At 40.6% G+C, this 21108-nt stretch overlaps 3 protein-coding genes across 4 annotated transcripts; 2 read left to right on the top strand and 1 right to left on the bottom strand.

Moving 5' to 3' along the window:
• Nucleotides 1–1767: 1767 nt before the first annotated feature.
• Nucleotides 1768–4979, top strand: ucp1 (uncoupling protein 1). The gene is made up of 6 exons (XM_069665846.1): nucleotides 1768–1893; nucleotides 2105–2303; nucleotides 3831–4028; nucleotides 4122–4223; nucleotides 4537–4717; nucleotides 4865–4979. Exons 1-6 carry the CDS (start codon nucleotides 1768–1770, stop codon nucleotides 4977–4979), a joined length of 921 nt encoding a protein of 306 aa, XP_069521947.1.
• A 541-nt stretch (nucleotides 4980–5520) lies between these two features.
• On the bottom strand, nucleotides 5521–12913 carry elmod2 (ELMO/CED-12 domain containing 2). 2 transcript variants are annotated; one of them, XM_069665661.1, is made up of 9 exons: nucleotides 12839–12913; nucleotides 10734–10881; nucleotides 10615–10643; nucleotides 9663–9760; nucleotides 9413–9542; nucleotides 8293–8426; nucleotides 6637–6705; nucleotides 6365–6498; nucleotides 5521–6230 (listed from the first exon to the last, which is right to left on the bottom strand). In XM_069665661.1, the coding sequence occupies exons 2-9, from the start codon at nucleotides 10876–10878 to the stop codon at nucleotides 6073–6075; spliced, it is 897 nt and encodes a 298-aa protein (XP_069521762.1). In that variant the 5' UTR covers nucleotides 10879–10881; nucleotides 12839–12913; the 3' UTR covers nucleotides 5521–6072. The 2 variants fall into 2 exon arrangements, with proteins under 2 accessions (XP_069521762.1, XP_069521761.1); XM_069665660.1 differs by having other exon boundaries at nucleotides 12779–12906.
• Nucleotides 12914–18033: 5120 nt separating this feature from the next.
• Nucleotides 18034–20748, top strand: gprin3b (GPRIN family member 3b). Its single transcript, XM_069666335.1, has one exon. The coding sequence runs from the start codon at nucleotides 18034–18036 to the stop codon at nucleotides 20161–20163; it is 2130 nt and encodes a 709-aa protein (XP_069522436.1). The 3' UTR covers nucleotides 20164–20748.
• The last annotated feature ends 360 nt before the right edge of the window (nucleotides 20749–21108 follow it).

Raw genomic sequence — 21108 nt, 5'->3', positions numbered from 1 at the left:
GCACACTGGGGTTGTGGCTCACTTAAACCAATCACAGCAAAGTGAGCTCACTTCAAACGACACTTTCTGCAGATTGAAGAGAGGATTCCCCTCTCATACACATGACTGAGCTGTACTATAAATGATTGATCCATCAGAAATGATCTTTGTTAGGCTAGGATAGATGACATTTTCTCTTTTATGGTCTGACTCTTCCTCTTGTCTTTCCAGAAATCCAGTTCAGTTTTGGTTTCTAATAGTTTCTGGTTATATGAATGAGGACAAATAACCATGATGGCATAAAGAGGACGCTTGAGGGGCTTGTGTTTCAGGCCGTACTAAGCCATTCCTGACATAAACCTCTGTTTTAGAGGCATAAGTTACCCTCTAAGCGTAGCTGTACTTTGCGGTACTGTTGAATTATATTGCACTAATATTCAATTAATATACAGTTAATTTGGCGGGAAAAATATTGGAAACACCTATAAAAATCGGCTACAACTCATCAGACAAAAAACTACAGCCTCCAAATTACCTTAAAGTTTTATTTGTTTTTAGTGAGTTGCACCAAATGAACTAGCAGCTGGGAGTTTGGGAAATTAGTTTTTCTTGCTTTCCCCCCCCCCTTTCCCAAATCTGTTTTTCTCCATATTGTCCGCCCTTGTTTGAGAACCAATGCAGGTTAGATTTAGGATAAGAAATTATGAAACAGGCCCCACTGCTGCCAAACTGCTGAGAGGCCAAACACGGTGTGATGCAAAGCTCTTATCTGAGCGACCTTCAGTCACTAGTTCACGTCAGTACTCCCCCCCCACAAAGCTTTTGTGTAAAGTCATATGGAAAGTGTCTAGTATTAGGAAAACATAAATGAAGATATAATGTGGATATATATATATATCAAAACATAATTAAGCAAATTCTGTATGATATAATAACCCCATAACAAAAGTGTACGGGCAGCCTGGTGTGAGGTTTGGCTGTTACTGCTGCCAATCAGCTCCAAACACTTTCTCTGTTGGTCACACACCCGTTCTCATTGGCTGAGAGCAGAGACGCGCCTGCAATGAACTCATCTGATAGTGCTTTATTATGACTGCTGTTTAGTGCAGACGCCTGGTTTAATAAAGTCATTAAATCTTATTATCAAAAGTGACAACACAGGACAGAAGAAATATCTTCTAGTATTTTTAAAAATCTTCTTACTGCACTGACTGTGGACACAGAGAAAGTGCTGATTACAAATGAGGCAGAGGCAAAAAGGAGAATAATTTTTTGGTAGAAATATAGCACAGTTTGGATGCAAAGTTTCTGATGTTGCACTAACAAATGGGGAAGTAAAATGGTTGTTTTTCAGAAAAGTGCCTGCACTGTGGGCTAAATTGAACATTGACTTTCTGACAGTCGGTGGACTTTGATTTGACCTGTGCGTAGAGGAGTACACAGTAACGCCTCTCTGTGGATGTCATAAAAAACTAAGCCAGCCAGAAGATATATAAATACTGAGCAAAAGATGCATCTTTCCTTTCCGAGGAGTCGGGCCATTTATGGATTATAATCTGGCCTATCATATCCTGCCCCGGGACGCACACCTGATGATCAACAGGAACCTTTAAATTTTTAGACAAACAATGTAAGTATGTTGGATTGTTGGCTCGTAAAACATATCCTCTTTCACTTACCTTTCAGTTTGAATGACAGCTTGTGAGGTTAATGTTTATATGGTGGTTTGATCTGATTGTGCCGGTGTTTCTGTGTGTCTGCATACCTGTAATCCCAGTATTAGGAGCCATGGTGGGATTTAAACCCTCAGATGTTCCCCCTCCACTGGGGGTGAAGATGGCGAGTGCTGGAGCTGCAGCCTGCATAGCTGATATTGTCACTTTTCCTCTGGACACAGCCAAAGTCAGACTACAGGTATCTGTTCAAAAACACTGAAAAAAGAAGGAAACCTTTGTTCATTAATGTCCATAATCTCACCCATGTTTTCCTTTTATTTACTGCAATGCATCTGCTATTATATTCTAAAAGTAGTCAGTCAATCAAATTCACCCATTCACATTTATGTAGCTTTCTACCTTAGTTCTGTAAAATTGGTTTGATTCTTGAGTACAATGTGTGACCTCAGATTCAGGGAGAGAAGACGGCAGTGGGAGGAATCCGCTACAAAGGGGTGTTTGGGACCATCAGCACCATGATCCGAACAGAGGGGCCCAAGTCTCTGTACAACGGGCTGGTTGCCGGGCTGCAGAGACAGCTGTGCTTCGCCTCCATTAGAATCGGCCTCTACGACAACGTCAAGAACTTTTACACCGGGGGAAAAGACAGTAAGCGGTTACTTTTCAATGCATGAAAAAAGTTTTTAAAACAAGAAACTTCTAAATAATTCACACTCACAGACAATCACAAACAATCACAGATCACACTTCCTCTTGTGCCATAAATGGTTGAAGGATGAATTTAAACTCAAGTGAATTTTATCTATATGGTCCCGAAATCACCAATTTGTCTCAGGCTTTACAACATGTCACACCCTCTATCCTTAGGCCCTTAATAAATTTTTTTTTAAAAAAGGAACAAAAAGAACACTTAAACATCAGTGGAGGGACATTTTGTCCTTGACTGACAGATGTGTCGCAGCAGCTGTATAGTTTATATAGACAAGAGTATGAGCAGTACTGGGATGCAGTTGCACAAAATGAAATATAGACTCTAGAGTAAATTCAAGGTGTAATAAAAGATTTAGGCGACGTGCACAGTATAAATACCTGAGGCTAGTGACACTGAATGATGTTCCAATTGTAGTGTTGGGTAACGTTACTTTTGAAAGTAACTCGTTACGTTACTTTTGCGTTAGCAACACTTAAAACCCCCTTTGCGACTCGTTACGCATGTCGGTTATATTGTTAGCACAGCATGTAGCCTAATGTACGTCTACCTTTGAATGTATTTACTCTACCGTCATTGCATAGCCTAGTTTACGGCCCATTATCTGTAACTCTGCAGCCTAATAACAGGAATGACAGATGCTATATAACCTTTACAACAATTCATTATCTGACAGCGAACTTGGCTGAGGCATACAGTATTATGCACAGCTGTTTCAATGAAAACAACAAAACATGGACTCTTCGTCGCCACTAGTGTTGCTGGTGTGGAGCTGTGCAGACGTTTCTCAAATTTGAAGATGAGTTCTTTGCAGCTGACAAGCACTTATCCTCAACACTCAGCACAACTTACTTTTCACCCTGATTTTGGTGTTGTCCCTTTCGCCAAAATTCTCTGCCAGCTCGCTAGTTGAACTAGCTAGCTATGCACGCGCACTGACAGTAGCAGTAGCTTTACTTTCCGCTGGTAGGCAGCTTCCTGACAAGAAGTGCTTCAGGGATTTTCTTTTCTTTTAGAATTAAGTGTTAATATTAACAGTAAATATGTTAGAACTGCAAGGATTTAACGATTAATCGATTAGTTGTCAAAAATTAAATTGATCGCCGACTATTTTAATAATTGAACAGTTTGAGCAATTTTAAAATGAAAAAGTGAAAAATCTGCAATTGCAGCTTCATTAATGTAAATATTTTCTGGGTTCTAAATTTCTCTATGGCCTTGGTCTGAATATGTCTGGGATGTGGACAGAACAAGATATTTGTGTCATCTTGGGCTTTGGGAAAAATACTGATCGACAATTTGTACCATTTAAGAGAGAAAACCACTAATCAATTAATGGAGAAAAATATCAACAGCTCATTTGACAATGAAAATGTAAGCATATTCAAGAAAAACTATTTTTAATTATAATAATTGAGTAAATGTACATATTTCAACACTGATTGTTTCTGTCTGTCCTTCTCCAGATCCCGGTGTGCTGGTTCGTATCCTGGCCGGCTGCACCACAGGTGCCATGGCCGTGTCCTTTGCACAACCCACTGATGTGGTCAAGGTTCGATTCCAGGCCCAGATGAACCTGGATGGTGTGGCCCGTCGCTACAATGGCACCATGCAGGCATATAAACTCATCTTCCAGAATGAGGGGATACGTGGACTCTGGAAAGGTGACATTCAGAAAGCCCTGGACATGATTTATAACTGATTAATAAAAAGAAATCAAACATTTATAAAAGTATTGTTATTTGTGCTTTCTGAAGGCACACTACCAAACATCACAAGAAATGCACTGGTCAACTGCACAGAGCTGGTCACATATGATCTGATCAAAGAGGCCATCCTCAAACACAACCTCCTGTCAGGTGAGTGGGAGAGCTCATGCATGTTTGTTTGACTTCAGTAACACACACATAATGCCATCCCAGAGAGTGACAGCTGATTGGGTAGAAAACCACACACCCTCTCACCCCTTTCAACTCCACCACAGCTGATAACAGCACACAGAACATGGTGTATCGTCCCCTCACAGTGCTGTAAATATAGCAGTTAATATGGCATTTATCTCGATCATTTATATTGCCCCATTCCGAGGCTTATATAATCTGCTGACATGAAATTCTATACCGCTCACCTGAGAACAAAGACCCTATGGTTACTGTTGTTTTCTCTCCACAGATAATCTGCCGTGCCACTTTGTATCTGCGTTTGGAGCCGGCTTTGTTACCACAGTGATAGCCTCTCCAGTAGATGTGGTGAAAACTAGATACATGAACTCACCACCGGGCCAGTACAAGAGTGCGATAAACTGTGCCTGGACCATGATGACTAAAGAGGGGCCCACTGCCTTCTACAAAGGGTGAGTTCTTCTTCTCTGACCCCTAGGGTGAACTCATTTGTTTGGGGACATTTGTCCCTCAGGTCATTTGATAAAAATGGTAAGGCAATACCTATTTTAGCTTTGATTTTTTTTAACCATAAAACCTCTTATCGTTGCTCCTTTTAGATTTGTGCCCTCGTTTCTGAGGTTGGGATCATGGAACGTTGTGATGTTTGTGTCCTTCGAACAAATCAAGAGAGCCATGATGGCCTCAAAGAAGAAGATGGAGGACACAAACTAACATTTCAAAATTTGACTGAGAAACTTGAACTAACGCTGTGCTGGAACATCGCTGAAGAAACCTGCTTAATATATATATAATCATACTTTTACTCTTTTTGTCTGTTGTTGACAAAGAATGAAATCCTTTGTTGAAAAAGGAAAACCGGACAATCTACCTTGTATTTTCTGTATAAAAGAAATGCAGTTTTATCTTTGTATTTATAATTTTTCAGAATGAAAACATTCCAAATCGAATGGGAGTGAATGGTGCGAGCATTAGGAAGTGTTAACCTACTTTGATAAGCTGAGTTTGCACTTTAAAACACGGTAATCTGCTGCATGTACAGGCAGTTTAAATCAGTGCACCTTTATATTAGACGTAACACTGCTGCCCAGAATAACATGTAAAACAACCCCTAAATATATTCCACTTGTTTTACAGACTTTACGCTTGCTTATTAACCTGAACTAACACTTACACAACATGAAACACATTTCAAAACATCAAATTGTGTATTTATTAACTTTGAGTAAGACGTGTTAATCATTACATACCTTCCTCAAAAGCAGATCACAGCATAAATATAACAGGTTATAAAAATGCAGTATTTAGACAAATACAATTAAGAAAATTGAGGCAAACAACTGTTTTGATGCACATCACCTATATTAAAAAATACAGGTGGGGAGACATTAAAACATGCACATAAGTCTTGTTTACCTAGGTACAAAAAAGACAGCTACAAACATGGAAGTTAATTCACAATTTTTCATTAACTGTCTTTTACTGCAACAATCTGGCTGCGTGCTCACTGAAAGTGCGTTAACCCTTACCACAGAGACCCGTTATCGCAAAAGAAGTCGCCCACAGCAGCCTCTTACTGAGGGTTAATTACACATCGGAATGGTGCTTTTTGAGGTATAGGCTGATAGTTTTGTGCTGTATTTTGAAAACAGTTAGCTATCACTGACGAGATGTACAGGGCATGACTTATCACAAAACCAAACGCAAGAGGATTTTTTTTTTCCAGTTTCTGAGGAACATCACTGGCTTCAGTCTGCTTTTATGTTTCTGGGTCCATGGAGAGGTGAGGGAGGACTTTCGATTTCTCTTAGTTTTTAGAGCGGACAGTCAATGTAAGAGATACATCAGGGTCCAGTAGGTGCGTCTTGACTATGTTATGGAACTTTTCTCTGTACTGGTTGAAATGCATGATGCTCTCTGGCTCTTCTGCGACCCAGAATTTATCAAATTCATACGCCAGATAACCTGAAAAAGGAGAAACATACTTTTAAAGTCTTTATTTTAAAGAACAGAAGCCAGCAACACTTCGTTTCCTTTTGTTTGGTGTTTTTTTTAAGCAGATAGAAAGCTTGACACACATCAATGATTCTTCTACTCACAGTATAGCTGATGAAAGTCCTGGAGGTCAGGTGTTCCCAGTACTTTGTTGTAGAAATGAGGTTTCAAAGCACCACTCTTCAGAAGGCTGTAGGCCATCTCTGTCAAGTTGATCCCAACGATGGCATATGAATAACTAATATATGAGAAGGGACACTCAATTAGCATAATTTACATGACAAAACCCATGCCCATGGAAGACACGGTGAACACAGTGAACTGTAGCTGATGACAAAATACTAACTAACACTGTGCATGTATGAATGTCTCTTACCCCAGTTTAGGATGGTTTGCGTGGGACAACACCTGACGAGCCTCCTCTGTGTAGTTTTCACTGAAGAAACTGCAACAGAGGAAAAATATGTAATTAGATTATTGTAAAAATAAAACCAAATTTAATTTGCTTATAAATGCTGATTTAAAGAGATTATATTATGTTCACTGGCAACAATCAGAACCTTTAAAAGGAGAACCCTTTAAGTCCATGTGCCTGCATTTGTGGAAGAGAGCGCTGCACAGATCTGATACACTTCCTGAAATGTTGATCTTATATCAGAGAAGGTGAAAAAAAACCAGGGGTGTAGAGTTAAAAAGAAGTGAGCTTGCAGGACCTCTGTACCCTGCTCCTCATCTCTTCCTAGCTAGCAACTTGAGGTTACGTTAGCTGCTGCTAGCTTAGCGGGCTGTTAGTTGTCAAGTTAAATGAAAGGTAATGTAGGGGACAAATTTTGTCACGGAAGAAGATTGCATCCAATAAAAAAAAAAAGAAAATTATTGATTTTAATTCTAGATGTGTGAAACAATTGCAACATGTGTTCATGTGTTGTCACTATTCTGCGCTTGTAATTTTGCATTATAGCATAAAGAGTAACAAAGTCTCCGTAGGGATGGCTCTTAAAGTGTTATAAATGGGCAATAATAATTCTGTTGTTATAAATAATTTTTTCAAATGCATCTTTTGTAGACTAAAATAAGTCATGTTTATCTTTGTGGGTAGTATATATGCTATTAATCTGAAAAAGGCACCTGTTAGTGCATGCTATGTGGCATAAAAAAAAAAAAGTGTTTTAATATGGTCTTATATTGTGTATTTTTTGCATCTTTAAAGTAAAATAAGTCTGTTTTTCTCATTTTAAAGACTCAAGAGGATAATAACGGTCTTCTTTCTATCAATATTCTGCAACAGCTTTAATTTGTTACAGAAGTCACAGCATTTGACAACATAGATTACTACACAGTGAGCTGGAAAGCAAAGTGAACACATGCAACACAGATGAATTGATGAGAGAGATCTGCAAATCCTCCCTGTATATGTTCCTATTTAAAATTATTCGACAAAGATTCGAGAAGGCTTAAAAAATGCAGCTTTTTTCACATGTATGGTTGTAAATATGAAACTGTTTATGTGTGTAAATCATCTAAACTAAGAAACCGAGCAATGGTGTGAATCTGTATGTAACAGCCTTGTCTGCAGTGTTGCTTGGCTTCATTTAGAATAGAAGAATGTACAAGTCCAGCTGACTGTGAGTTTCCTTGTCAGTTTGGGATTGCATAGCAGGCTCCTATTGACACTCAGCTGATGTGTTTGTCTTGCTCAGTCAGCTTTCTGTATCTCTGCTGTGCCTCACTCTTTATATGTTTTGCTGCTGTTTTTAATCTTATTGACTTGTTTAACCATTATTTTCCTTGCTTTGCGACAAGGTAACACTTATGAAACTACTCAGAAGTCTTAGCCTGTAAAAACACTGTGCATGTACAAAATGTGATGTACATATAACCATGTAAGTAAAACAAAGTATTTCCATCATAGATACAGCATTAAGACAAGGGCCAAAGTTTCGGAATGGTCTGAAGGCTCAGCACTAACATTTTTTGAAGATCTTTATACCTTAGTTAATAAATGTCTCATTGTTATTCATTGAGGACTCACACAAGATTGATAAGGCCCAGCATGCCCATTCCTCTGAAGTCTGTCTTTGGGTCGTCTCCTTGGAATCCAATGTCTCCCCACTGTTTGGTTATCCTGGACTCCAGTTTGGTGGTTGGCATCAACAGGTCCCAGAGCTGAGAGCACAAATTAGTAGGTTACACCCTGTAATTGCCACTGTTATGAGTTAGGGGTATAATAATGCAAAATGGGAATTTGTCCCTAATACCTTAGATTGAAAATGAATACTTCCTATACTGTTATCTTTAATTGTTGTCTATTGTGGATTTATTTCTTTAAAGGAGAAATTGGCCCCTGGAAAACCCACTGTCAGTCAAAGCTGGTGTTCTCTGTAATCGATAGAAGCAATAATACTTGAAATTGGCGCCATAGCTGTGGAGAAAATTGTACAAACAGCTGGTGGTTTCGCCCATTCTACATTACTACAACACCCAGGGTGCATTGCACCCCTCCCTCTGAATGGAACGGCCCAGCGAGAGACGCTGGAGTGAAATACTACCGTTTTCGCTGCAGGCAATGGCTCAGAGTGGTACAGAATTTGAAATACAATGGGAATATACCGGTGGATCATCTAAATAAATCTTCGAGTCTGCAGTCTACATTTCAAACCTGACGATTATGAACAACACATGACATCGGAGGCGGGCGTCCTAGATTGAGGAAGTGTAGTTTAGCAAGCTCCCTGGCCTTCGCCAGATGATGCGTTTTACATAGTGTAGAGGAGGTTTTCCAGGGCCCATTGAAGAAGCGGATAGCGTCCTCCAAAGGCACAGAGCTAAATTGCATTTTTTTCTACCATAATGGCATCAGCTCCCCATAACAGCATGATAGGACTGAGGTTGAAAATCAGTGAACCGGCCCTTTAATTCCACAGATATCAAATATGCGTTTTCCTTTTAAAAGCCTCAACTACTTTCTATGTGTTTGCTTTACCAGAGTGCATTACTTCACAATACAATAAAAATGCAACTGTCAATCAATTTAGAAATGCACAGAAACTGATGCACGTTTGGAAGTGTACTTATTTGCAGTAAGCCATCCTGTTTAAATATACACAACAACTGGTTTACTCATGCACGGATCCAGAAGCAGGAAAACACACCTTCAGCAGCATGGTCTCATTTTCTTGGTTCTCTGAGTCAAAGGTTTCCTTTCTCAAGTCTTCCACAGATGTAAACAGGCTGTTGTAGCCTGTAATCTGTAACAGACAGATGTGAAGGTTTTCCCTAAACCTAGAAAAGAAACGAGAGTAAACAAAACATTAACACATTTATGAGAATATGACACTTTACTAAATATGATTTGGACATCATATCAACCTCACAATAAACTAAGACAAGAAGTAATCTTACAGTGGGTCTTTCTGGGGCTTGACACTCTTCTCTTTCATGATTTGATCCACACATTGCTCTAATTTATTCTTGTTGGTTTCCAAAGCTCCTCTTAAAGTCTGCAGAGAAGAAGAAGGAGGAAGTCTCAGAAAAGTAATGATACAGCAATATACAACATTGAAAACTAGCACAGCTGCTGCTATATAATCCATGCTGTCAACCATATTTACAGACGAACCTTTCAAAGTCAACATCACACGATAAAAACGGATGACAAAGCACTTCTGCTTCCACACTGAATGGACTGTTGATCAGAAAATGCTTATCTAGCTATAATCAAAAACGACAAGTAGAGTCGACTCATCTGAGCTTGGCAAGCGGGCTGAAAGATAAGTCCTGATAAAGTTGAGAGGATGTGTCCTTAATGGAGTTCACAGATAATAAACTGTAATGTACGTTAAGCAGGAGGCGTTTCCTTCACATTTCTCTGTGGAACCGCTCAGTTAAACCATTACCGCCAAATATTCAGGTTTCTATATCACAGCTTCTGCAGTGAGATCATTGTCAAAATCTAAAAAATGGGATGAAATTACCCCAATCCTGGCATCCTGACAAGCACACTATGTTTGCTATCAAAGCTCCATGTTGCTGCTCAGGTGGTACTTCTTGATTTCTGACCCTGTTAACATTGTTAAGGGCTTCACGTCCACCCTGCGAAGACTGTTTTCCATCCCATTGTCTAAATATTTATACTGTATACATTATGATTTTTTTTGTGGGATTTAAAAATTTATTTTACTTTGCAGTTGCTCACAAAGTGTGTATTGAAGTTTAGACTGTACTGAAAGCTATTGTAAAACCACAGCTACTGAAGCTCTCCATGGAAATTGAAAGCAGTCAAACAAACTTCCCCTACAAACCACTTTCTATGTATAACCTCACAATCTCATAAACAAAAGTAACATCCTCTCACCTTGTTCTTGGATGACCGGAGAGAATATTCTAAAACAGAAAATAAGAAGCACATAAATAAAATGGCAGAAAATTATTATAAGAAGGTAGGTTTACCAGATTTGGTATAATTTGACTCACCAGCTTTTGCTGTCCGTGTTGCCCCAGGCTTGTGTCCAGAGCATATTCTCTGCAGCTCACATTTGCCTGTTGCCTGCCTAATGAGCCACTTCAGCCAGTATCTCAGGAAGGATGTGTAGACATACTGCCAGATATATCCCAGCATTTTCTGGATAGAGAGAAGGCACAGGCCGCTTGAAAAATTCAAGCTGAAAAGTCTGACAGTCTAATACACATTTTTAACACTTGCCTGATGCGCCACCATGTTAAGACTGAATTGCTGAAAAGGGTGTCTGAATAAGTTCCACCAGGATGGATGTTTTATGCATCAGGAATAATTTAGACCCCTTAGATTTTTATTCTAGGGAAAAGAAATGTTCTGACAAGCTTTGGATTTTCAAGCTAATTGGCAGTTTGAAGAATAAGTAAGATGTTATGAAAACCAAAGAATATCTAAATTGTCATGTAGGGCTGGGCAATATGACAATATATATCTTTAAAACAATATGAAAATGTCTATCATATGTGTTTTTCTATATCGTCTCTATCGTGATGTCACAAAACAAGCAGCTGAACTGCTTTATGACTATTTTTAACATCATTTTGACAATGCTTTATGTTCTAATCCTTGCACGTGGTAGTGAACCTGGAGCCTACCATAGAGGGAGGCGCTGTTTATTAACATAGACAATAATATGCAGAAAAGCACTCAGGCTCAGCCCAAGCGAAAACGGAAACGCCATACTTTTCATTTGTAATTCACTCAGGATTATCCAAAAATTGGCTTTACCATGTGGTTATATCATATTGATCAATTATTTGTTAAATTACCAGAAAACATGATATCATGATATATATCAATATTAAGATATGGAAAATCCTATATTGTGATATAGGATTTTGGCCATATCGCCCAGTCCTATTGTCATGCAGGGTGACTGTTATAGTACTTTCCAAGCTCATCCTCCACCTATGTCTATGTTGGAATTTATAACTACTTTGTAATAAATAAATAAAACAATAGTCTAATAAAGTCCTGCAATCAAAATTAATTTATGTAATCAAACATTCTAAAAAAACCCTGCATATTAACATTAACATGATTATTCAAATTAGTTATAAATACCTGAAACATTAAAACGTTTCTGCTTCTCAAACATGACAATTGGGTACTTTTTCTAGTCTTAAATTTTAGTAGTGTATTGTTAAATTTATTATCACTATATTTCACTATTTTGTTTTCTTTATCAAGAAATTAAAGCAGATACAGCCGTATTGGAAATAATTATGATGCTTAAACATGAAAACATACATTGTACATAATAAGATATTACATACACTCATAAAGACCATTTCTTTCTGATTAGTTTCCGAATAGGACTTTGTGTAGGGTTAGGGTTAGACTTTGAGTATTTACCATATGGTTTTACTACAGTAACGTTAAAGAATGTTACACTTCCTCCGCCTCTGTCATACGACACTTGCCACAATGTCATCATTATGAGCAGCGCTCCAACGCTAAAGGTCTGTGTCATAATGACAATGGCCACTGTTCGGAGCAGTTGAGGCAACATCCTGTGTTTCAAACAAGGTTAATTCCTTATTCAATGTATGAGGACATCAGCATATTCAAATATAAATACATAACCTACAGTTAAACTACCGCGTCTGTATGTGACAGGGATAGCTAACGGCAGAAGTCTAGCTAACCGTCGAACAACTAAAATAATAGCACTGTGGGAGCTAGCATGCACGCTAATGCTAACTAGTGACCACTCAGTTGATGTTTCAACGGCAAAGACTCGGTGAGTTCAGTGGCACCTTAGTAAGCACCCTGGCCACTTCACATTACCAAACTGCTATGAAACTACCTTTAATTTGAATAAAATCACTTGGCTAAGAAGCTTAAAAACTCACACGATAGGTAACCGGTTCAGACAACAGGTAGTCACTGTATTCCCCCTACTGTTAGCTATCAAGCTATGTTAACCCAGTTTAGTTTGTCTCGCGAGCACTACTTTCCTTTGTAATCATATTAAAGAGCAATACGCTGAATTTAATCTTACCCTTCTGTTGCAGAGATAATGTTGTCTGACAAATATCTTCCCAAACTTATCTTCACTTACGTGCTAAATGTCGTGTGACAATGTTAGCAACGCTTCTCTTGACAACAGTCTGGCTCCGATGCGTTCAGGTTCCCACCAGACACACAGCCGTTACAATTCAAGCAACATCACGTACTAGGTAAGTTGAGAATGGTTTAGGTAATATGCCCACTTTCGTTTAACTTTTATATGTGGTTTGTTATATTTTTTTCAAAAGAGTACATGGTTAATAATATCTGCCAAAAATGGCGGACGCACTGCCAGAAACGTCGGTTGAATTTATTGTAAGAGGGATTTACGTGATGTGTTTGAACATAGCACACGCCAGCATGTCAGCGGCTTGTCTATTATGTGTTTATCGCTGCTGCAGCGCCATCTAGTGCCCATATCTTGTTTTCAGTGCATAGGCTTTGTGCGCACCTACAGAATGCAAAAATCATGTATTCTATGCATAAACTTGGTAGTAGATGTAGAATAGTAGAGTATCAACCCACTGACTCATCATGTCCTCACAAAGAGATTCGCCTTCTTAAGGTTGGTTTCAAATAAGGAAGGTGTTTGCATTTCCCAATTGAACCACAAGATGATGCCAGATCCACAATATCATTCCCTGTGTTTTATTAAATCTATAACAAAGCCTTTTTTTTTAACAAACCAATCATATTATTATTCTGGTATTTGGCTCTAAGCCTCTATTATTCTAGATCCAATTAATGTAGACTCTTACATGTTCTGAGTGTCTTACATAGTGGCAGCAGACCAGAAATTATTATCTAGAGATTATAATCACAACTGTAACTTTAACTGGCTGCACACAAGCTCTCTCACCCAGAAGTAAAAGTCTGGCTCTACAACATGTGTGTGCAGCCACCCTGGTTTGCTCGCCGAATGCTGCATTCGACTGTAATTAAGTCTCGGTCTACCTCCTCACCTAATCAGTCCCTCTGGGCTTTTAAAGGCAGGAGGTCTATTCTGTACAATTACTGCATTCCAGGAGGAGCTCCTGCCTCAGTCCACGGCTATGTTTGAAAACTGAATCCCCACAGTAACCACTTAGGTTATAATAACAGTTTTAGAAATTACCCTAGGCCAAGGAGGTCGTCTGTAATACTGATATTGAATCAGTTATAACAGCACTGAAGTGATCACTTGCATTAAATGGAGACTTTGAATGTTTTGATCATAGATCTGGCTCACCTTCAGAGGTGAAGTTCAACTGACTCAACTTATCCTGAAAAAATAGCTTGTTCTAAATTAGTTTGTTATCAAGGCAGTGATTCAAGAAAATAGTCTGTCATAATTAGGAACAACAATGCTGCCATTTCAAACAAACACACTATGGCAAAGAACATGGGTGGAGTATGACACTCTTTGCACAGACATGTAAAAATGCCCCCCAAATCTCCTGTAGGAGAAAGACTGACAGTTGACCTGTTTGTGTTGTGTTCCTCTCTCTCTCTCTCTTGTTGTTTTTTGTCTCTGTTTTTTATTGTTTGGTGTCTTTTTGTGGTCGTTTTGTGTTGTTGCATTGTCTTTCCAACAGGAAGTTAACAGCCACTTTAAGCAGAGGCTCTGGTCTAGGGGCTCCGTGCCCTCTTAAGCCCAATAGGCCTGTCAAGTAATTCATCTGGCAGAGAGCAATGGTTTGAAATCATTGAGATGTCCCTTTAATTTTCTTTCATAATATGGCTCTATATCACCCCCTTACCAAAGTCTTTGCTATTTGATGTCAACTGTATCCCAATCTTTTGACCTCTTAGGGATCTGGATCTGGAACCGCCAGTCTGAGCATGCCACTGTCCTTATAAAGATAAGTAAGCACATAGTGACAAACACACTCTCCTTTCCTACGTTAGAAGCACTACCACTCTCTTATTTAGGGAGCAAAACTCTTCATGACACCAAGCTTCACCTCCGATTAAAAAGATCATTTATCCAGCTTAAACAATCTCAAAGAAAAAAAGTTTAAAAAATACACTTTGTAATGTAAAAGTACCTGATTCGACTCAGAAATACAACCTGATATCCCTTAATAATCCACATACTGCAAGCAACACACAGGTGTCCCCATAAGAATTCACAACAATGTTAGCCCATCCATCCTCTTAGAATATTGCAGCTTTTCTCAGGAGACGGATAATAATGCTAGGATCAAAAAGTAATCAATTTGAAGAGCAGGTGACGCTCCTGCGGCTGGTGCTGCCTCCATCCTCCTCCTCTCCTCCATCCATTCATCTGCTTTACTCTGCTGCTGCACCACGCTGCCTGCATGCATGCTGGACCCCGCTCAGTCTGGGATAGAACACACCAATGAGAGGTCTATTTTACGAAAGGTCCACTTTTGTTCTGGCATGATTCAACGCCAGTAAAGACCTCAGAGGGCTGCATCCATCGGTCGGACCGCGGTGACTCATTGCGCACGGTTCGTCAGTCAGTCAGTCAGTCAGTAGTCAGTCAGGGCGCTTAAATTTTTGCGCTTTCCCGTGGAGGATCGATACCAATAAAAAGAGCCTGATTCTGGCGGAGGGCGTGGCTTTTCAGTCACCGACACACCGCTGATTTTCCATATTCATTTCCAGGGTTTTGCCTCATCTCGCTGACACGGACGCGCAAACGGCACCCCAAGGTGCGGGACATAAAGCGTCTCTGAAGGTAAGCCATCCTCTTGTGTTTTTTTCATCAGACTCTGGTTTCCTTCGTTTCAGATGATGAATTTGTCCGCAAGGTCAAATCGAATCAGCACATAGCAGTGGCCTCTGGGATGTTGGGGTGGGACGGGACCGCATATACAGAGCATGACATATAGATCTTTAATTGGCCCGGATCGGTGGTGTGCACCACTTTCATGTGTGCAATGTTTGCCGATGTGCATGAATCCACATTCTGCATGCACTCCTAATGTTTTCTTTAAACTGCTGCAGGCAAAAAAAAAAAAAAAAGCCCGGACACCAGGGCGTTTTAATTTACGAATTTATAATTACAGTGAGGATATGTTTGCCATAAATATTTGCGCTTTGATAACAGACACGCAGATGCACACACAAACAGGCTGCACCTACCCATGACCCAAAACAGAAGCTTACTAGTCTTTTTTCATTCAATCAGACTTTTAAATGCATTTAGAAACAGATCTTATTTATTTAATCCACAGACATAAACATGAGCTGATCCTGTTTGTTGTCCATCCCAAAGAGAAGCGATGTGCAGACTTGTGATGTTGCTTCTTGTTGTGAGAAAAAGAGGGAAAAACCCACAAATCAAGGCTGCTCTTAACCTTAGTTCCCTTTAAATGAGGGGCACATTATGCAGAATGGTTTATCATCAGTAATAAAGGAAATGGCCAACTTGCTGCTTAATCATTCGGTGGTGCTTCCTCCTCTTTGGATGTAACCTATAAGCTGTTTTTTTCTTGATGATCTCTCAAGTCTTGATCACAGTGCAATTCATCTGTCTGACTCTAGAGAGTCAGATATTTCAGACCTGTGCTAAGCGCTGGCACATTGGTTGCAGAATTGGCCCAGATGCTTGTACACTTTTAGGAGACAGTCTTCATCATGTTGAGGATGAGGATGAACAGACCGGAGACATTGTGGGTCAATAGGTGGGATTTAAACAAGATTGATTACAGGACAAAAAAAGGCATCTGAATACACACACTTAGTCTGTGCACTAAATGTGCCGTGACAGAGAAGGAACTTAAGATGAGGTTGTTTTCAGGAAACACTTACAGTGTGTTTGGTGTTTGCAGGGTAATTCATCACAGTCAGTTTCAGAGAATCATTGATTTACAGTGTAGGTATGTAAACAGTGCTGTAAAGTAGGGATGCACAATATGGATTCTCTCTCAGCCGATGTAATGGCCTGCATCTCATGGCTGATACTAGCAGGATAACCGACAGTGAGTTCACATTTGAAAGAGATTTATGACGAGTAGTTTCTGTACACCTGAGGCTTAGATGTAATAAGCACATCTCTATGAACGCTTGCAGAACATGTGTTCCATATTTCCTTCATGTTTCCCTCCTCTGAAACTGTAAAAGAAAAAAAGTCCACACAGGCTGACCACTGCCTCGTCACCGAATGGTGAACATGAAGTCTCTGCAGGACAAATGATCTGATGCCTCTGTGTCTTATTTATTCAAGCATCCTTTTCTGCTCTATGGTGGATAAGAAAAATTCGACACATATATATAGCCCAATATGAGATGTGCATTTTAACATGACGTTGTCTATTAATAACACAGTAATTAAACATTTACAACTTCAGAAGATCATAGGGTTAGGCCCTCTGTGTCCTTGTGCTGTACCACTGATCATTCTTGGTACATTCAGAGGTTCAGATGAGAGTTAGGTTGTAAGCAAGCACATGAATAAGGAAGCAGACAAGATTGTTTGTCCAATGAAAACCCCCTTAATGTAGAAACTGTAACATAAAATGTATCTGTAAGCACTCTCATCTACATATGTCAAAGTGTTATCGCTGTACTTTGTTTCCTGTATCTCCAACTCTTTGCATTGTTTTAGTCTGACGCAGCATCTTTGCACACTCCTCAGGGATTATCCTCGAGAATGCAGTTGGATCAAGGAGTTTGAAAGAGATTTAACTTATTTAATTTAGGTTTTTAAAAACATTCAAATAAAAGAAATACAGTTTTTTCATGACCTGAATCCTGCATTAAGTGTAAGTTTATTTGTTTCGTATCACAAGCTCCTTTTAAAGATGATTAAAAAGACTCAACATTTACAGTAGCTAGCCCACAGTCAACATCACAGCCTGTTGGAGAGACACACTAGCACACACTTTACATTACTTTGATTAGAGTATTGTAATCATCATTGTATCTTATGATTAATTAGTCAAAAGGATTGGAAACACATTCAAAGCAGTGGTTAAATTAGGCTAAAACGGGTCATTGATTGTTAAAGTGCTTTGCTTTTATTCTGACATTGATTATTCAAATGAACCCTAATAGCTGTTTAAAGAAACAGAGGAAGTAATTTGCATAATGCTCATCTAAGCCTGGACTAAAACGAGAGTCAGGTGTGATTAATCAAAGATTTAAGTTAATGAAAAGTGAAGCTAAAAGTCACTGAATGAAACTAAGTGTGTTTTTATTTCCTCTTTTAGGAGATTGCACAGAGTGGCTGATATCGTGCATCTGTTGACTCGTCTCTGGATTACGACAATATTTCAAGTCTGATACAGTGAATCCGGCATGGGAACTAACCCAAAAAGGACAGTGACGGTCCAGATGGTGCCTCAGCTGGCTGTGGTGGACACGCTGGGCAATAAGGAGCCCAATGCCAACTGGACTAAAGAACCCAACCTCAAACTGTCCCAGGTTTGTCAAAAACCCGCCCTCACCTCTCCCGACCACAAACCGGATAACTTCCCTCTGACTGCTTCTCCGATGAACACCATAAAAACAGCTTCCACGGGGGGTGAACCAGTTAGCAGCACTGTGTCGGACAAGCCAGCACCCACTAATGGAAACCAGGCAGAATCAGAGCTTGTGACGGGCGGAGACAAACACATGCCTGACCCGTCTCAAGGGTTGGGTGAGGTGGGAGGCGACCGGAGGGATTCTAACGCCAATATGGAGATGTTAAGACCGGCTGATGAGAAGGAAATCTGTAAGGCCGCTGTGTCGCCTGCTCTTTCACCGTCAAAGGTCGACACGCAGACCAATGACTGCAGAATAAAAGGGCCGAGTGCAGCAGAGGAGGAGTGTGCAAAGATGACGTCTGCGGCTAACGCTACTGCACGGGAGGACACAAATAAACACGTTTCTCCAAGTAATAGAAATCTTAACAAAGCTTGTGAGTTAAGGCAAAATGCTGAACCACAACAGGATAAAAAAGGGAGCATTTCAGCTCCCAAAAATAAGGACGCTGTTGTACCGCAGGAACCTAAAGAGCCAGATCAATCACACATCTGCTCTAAAAGCGCTGTCAGTCCACAGCAGGCTCCACAACCTGTACCAATCATGCCAACTGCTATACCTCCATCAAAGAGCAAAGATGCATTCAAGAGTTCAAGTTCGACACACCAAGAGAAGGATTTACTACCAGTGGAGAAACCACAAGTCTCCTCAGATAAGCATCATCCGGTGTCTTTACAGACGGACTCCTCCGCTCTGCCCCAGGCTACAAAAAACATGGCGGCACAAGGGCAGGTGGCCGTGGAAGCCAGCCAGACCCACACAGCTGTCTGTGAAGGGCAGCAGCAGCAGCCCTGCAAGCAGTACAGAGAGGCCTCCACCATGACCTCATCGCTGTCGTCCACCCCGGTCAAGCAGCGTCATGATATAGAGGTTCAGGCGGTGGCTAACACGTGCAGCAAGGCTGTGGCCACAAGTCCGAGCTTGCTGCCCTTGGCTGCGACTCGCAGGCCGAGCGGTGGAGCGAGGGAAGAGACGCGGAGCCTGGCTGTGGTTTACCAAGCAGACGGGGGTGTTGGAGTAAATCGGATGAGCATGAGTGCTCTGCCTGATCAAAGGCAAGAGAGGCTCACTGTTGAGGCCGAAATGTGCCCAAATCAAAATGCGAGTGTGGTTTTTCACTCAGAAACTTTGTCCCAGCAACAAGACAAAAGGCTCGGAGCAAAGCCGAAAGACACAGGGTCGCCATTCTGCAACACTCAGCCAGTTTATCAAATCAACATCGAACACAGCAACCACAAGGAGCCAGGAGAGACAGGTAACTCCCAGAATAAAGAATCTGCAGTGAAAACCGGCAGTGCTGAAGCTCCCTCTCTCAAATCAGGAAGTCCCCCAGAGACAGCCAGCGCTATCAAGTCTGGATCTGCTGACAGCAACAACACTGCGCTGTCTAAGGCTGCTGTTACAACCAAGCCCAACCAGGCCTTGCCAACAACAACAGCAACAAACACTACATCAAAGTCAGCACCGGCTAAAAATAAAGCTGGAAGCCCTAAACAAAAGGATAAAGGTAAAGCCCAGACGAAGGAGGCGAAGTCTGGCAAAAAGAAGATAGAACCGGAGAAAGAGGAAGAAGAGGACGACCAGTCAGGGAAGGAGAAAGGAAAGAGCGTCCACGATGTCGTCTGGGATGAACAAGGGATGACTTGGGAGGTCTACGGGGCGTCTGTGGACCCAGAGTCCCTTGGTTTTGCCATTCAGAGCCACCTGCAGTGCAAAATCAAGGAGCAGGAGAGGAAACTGATAGCCCGGACCTCCTTCAGAAAGTCAGTGTCCGGCGTTAGCTCGCCGCAAAAAGTCCGGAAGAACAAAAGGAGGCAGCAGAACATTTTCAGGTCAATGCTCCAAAATGTCAGACGGCCTAACTGCTGCGCGCGTCCCCCTCCCTCCTCCGTCCTGGAGTAGCGCGGCGCAGGGGTGTAGCCAATGTCAGACTCCTCCACTTTTTCCCAGAGGTCAACATGTTTGTCCTCCCTCCCTGCTCCCTCCCTCCCTCCCTCCCCCGTCATGATTGCAATGCCAAGTTAACGGGGCGACGATGCCTGTAAGTGAGTATACTGGAGTGTTGTAGCATAAAGAGTCAAACTATGTGTGATGTTTGTGATCAAAGAAGGTAGGAAATAGAGGAAATATAAAAGGAACAACTTATTTTCTAGATAGATATTATAAAAAAGAGAGAAAAGAGTTTTTAAATAACAAAGGCAATAATAGTGAAACGCATGTATACTAGTTACAATGGCAGGTGTATGACCTTAAAACCAAGCCCAAACCTTGACAGTAAAAGACACTGATCATGCGGTTAACGTGTTATTTACTGTCGGAATATTTGTGCAAATATATTAAACTAACATCTCACTACATTTGGTGCATTTGGTATGTTTTTCAGGTGGTTTTGGGGCCCTATATTTATAAAATTGCTGTATTTTCTTTTCACGCACCTTTTATTTTTAGTGAGTGATTAAGTTGTGCAAAAAAAAGGGACTGTATGCAAAAAAAGTGCTGTTAAATCTCTGTTCTTTGGTTTTCTATTAAAACAACAAAAAACTAAGTTGAGCTTTACATATTCTTTATTTCTGACTTTATAGCAGGTGTAACAGCCCTATTCTGAGCATTATTAAACCTCTAAGGTCTACTAGAGTACTACTGAAATGAAAGGTCATAAAGGGAAATAAAACTCAAGCGATCAATAACATGTCAGGGGTGATAAAGCAGCAGGCGACATCAGCTCAGTCCACAGGAGATGTAAGAGAGTGACAGGCTGCAGCTGTGAGTTAAGGAACCGTAGGTTGTATAATGTGCTGGGTAAATTAGTGTCGAGCTTAAAGAGGGGGTATTATGCTGTTTCACATT

The sequence above is a fragment of the Semicossyphus pulcher genome, unplaced genomic scaffold (assembly GCF_022749685.1).
Source record: "Semicossyphus pulcher isolate SPU_LCO1_2020_fin unplaced genomic scaffold, fSemPul1.0.p SCAF_17, whole genome shotgun sequence".
In the NCBI taxonomy this organism is placed as follows: domain Eukaryota; kingdom Metazoa; phylum Chordata; class Actinopteri; order Labriformes; family Labridae; genus Semicossyphus; species Semicossyphus pulcher.
The sequence above is the reverse complement of the archived record's forward strand: the minus strand, read 5'-3'. Positions and strand labels throughout refer to the sequence as shown.

Excerpts from the sequence above, each read along its gene's own strand:
- elmod2 (XM_069665661.1), bottom strand. The coding sequence starts at position 10,878 with ATGCTGGGATATATCTGGCAGTATGTCTACACATCCTTCCTGAGATAC. Across the intron at positions 9,543-9,662 it reads AAGCCCCAGAAAGACCCACT|GTTTAGGGAAAACCTTCACA; the intron begins GTAAGATTACTT and ends TTTCTTTTCTAG. Across the intron at positions 6,231-6,364 it reads GGACTTTCATCAGCTATACT|GTTATCTGGCGTATGAATTT; the intron begins GTGAGTAGAAGA and ends CTCCTTTTTCAG.
- ucp1 (XM_069665846.1), top strand. The coding sequence starts at position 1,768 with ATGGTGGGATTTAAACCCTCAGATGTTCCCCCTCCACTGGGGGTGAAG. Across the intron at positions 1,894-2,104 it reads CAGCCAAAGTCAGACTACAG|ATTCAGGGAGAGAAGACGGC; the intron begins GTATCTGTTCAA and ends GTGTGACCTCAG. Across the intron at positions 4,029-4,121 it reads GATACGTGGACTCTGGAAAG|GCACACTACCAAACATCACA; the intron begins GTGACATTCAGA and ends TGCTTTCTGAAG.
- gprin3b (XM_069666335.1), top strand. The coding sequence starts at position 18,034 with ATGGGAACTAACCCAAAAAGGACAGTGACGGTCCAGATGGTGCCTCAG.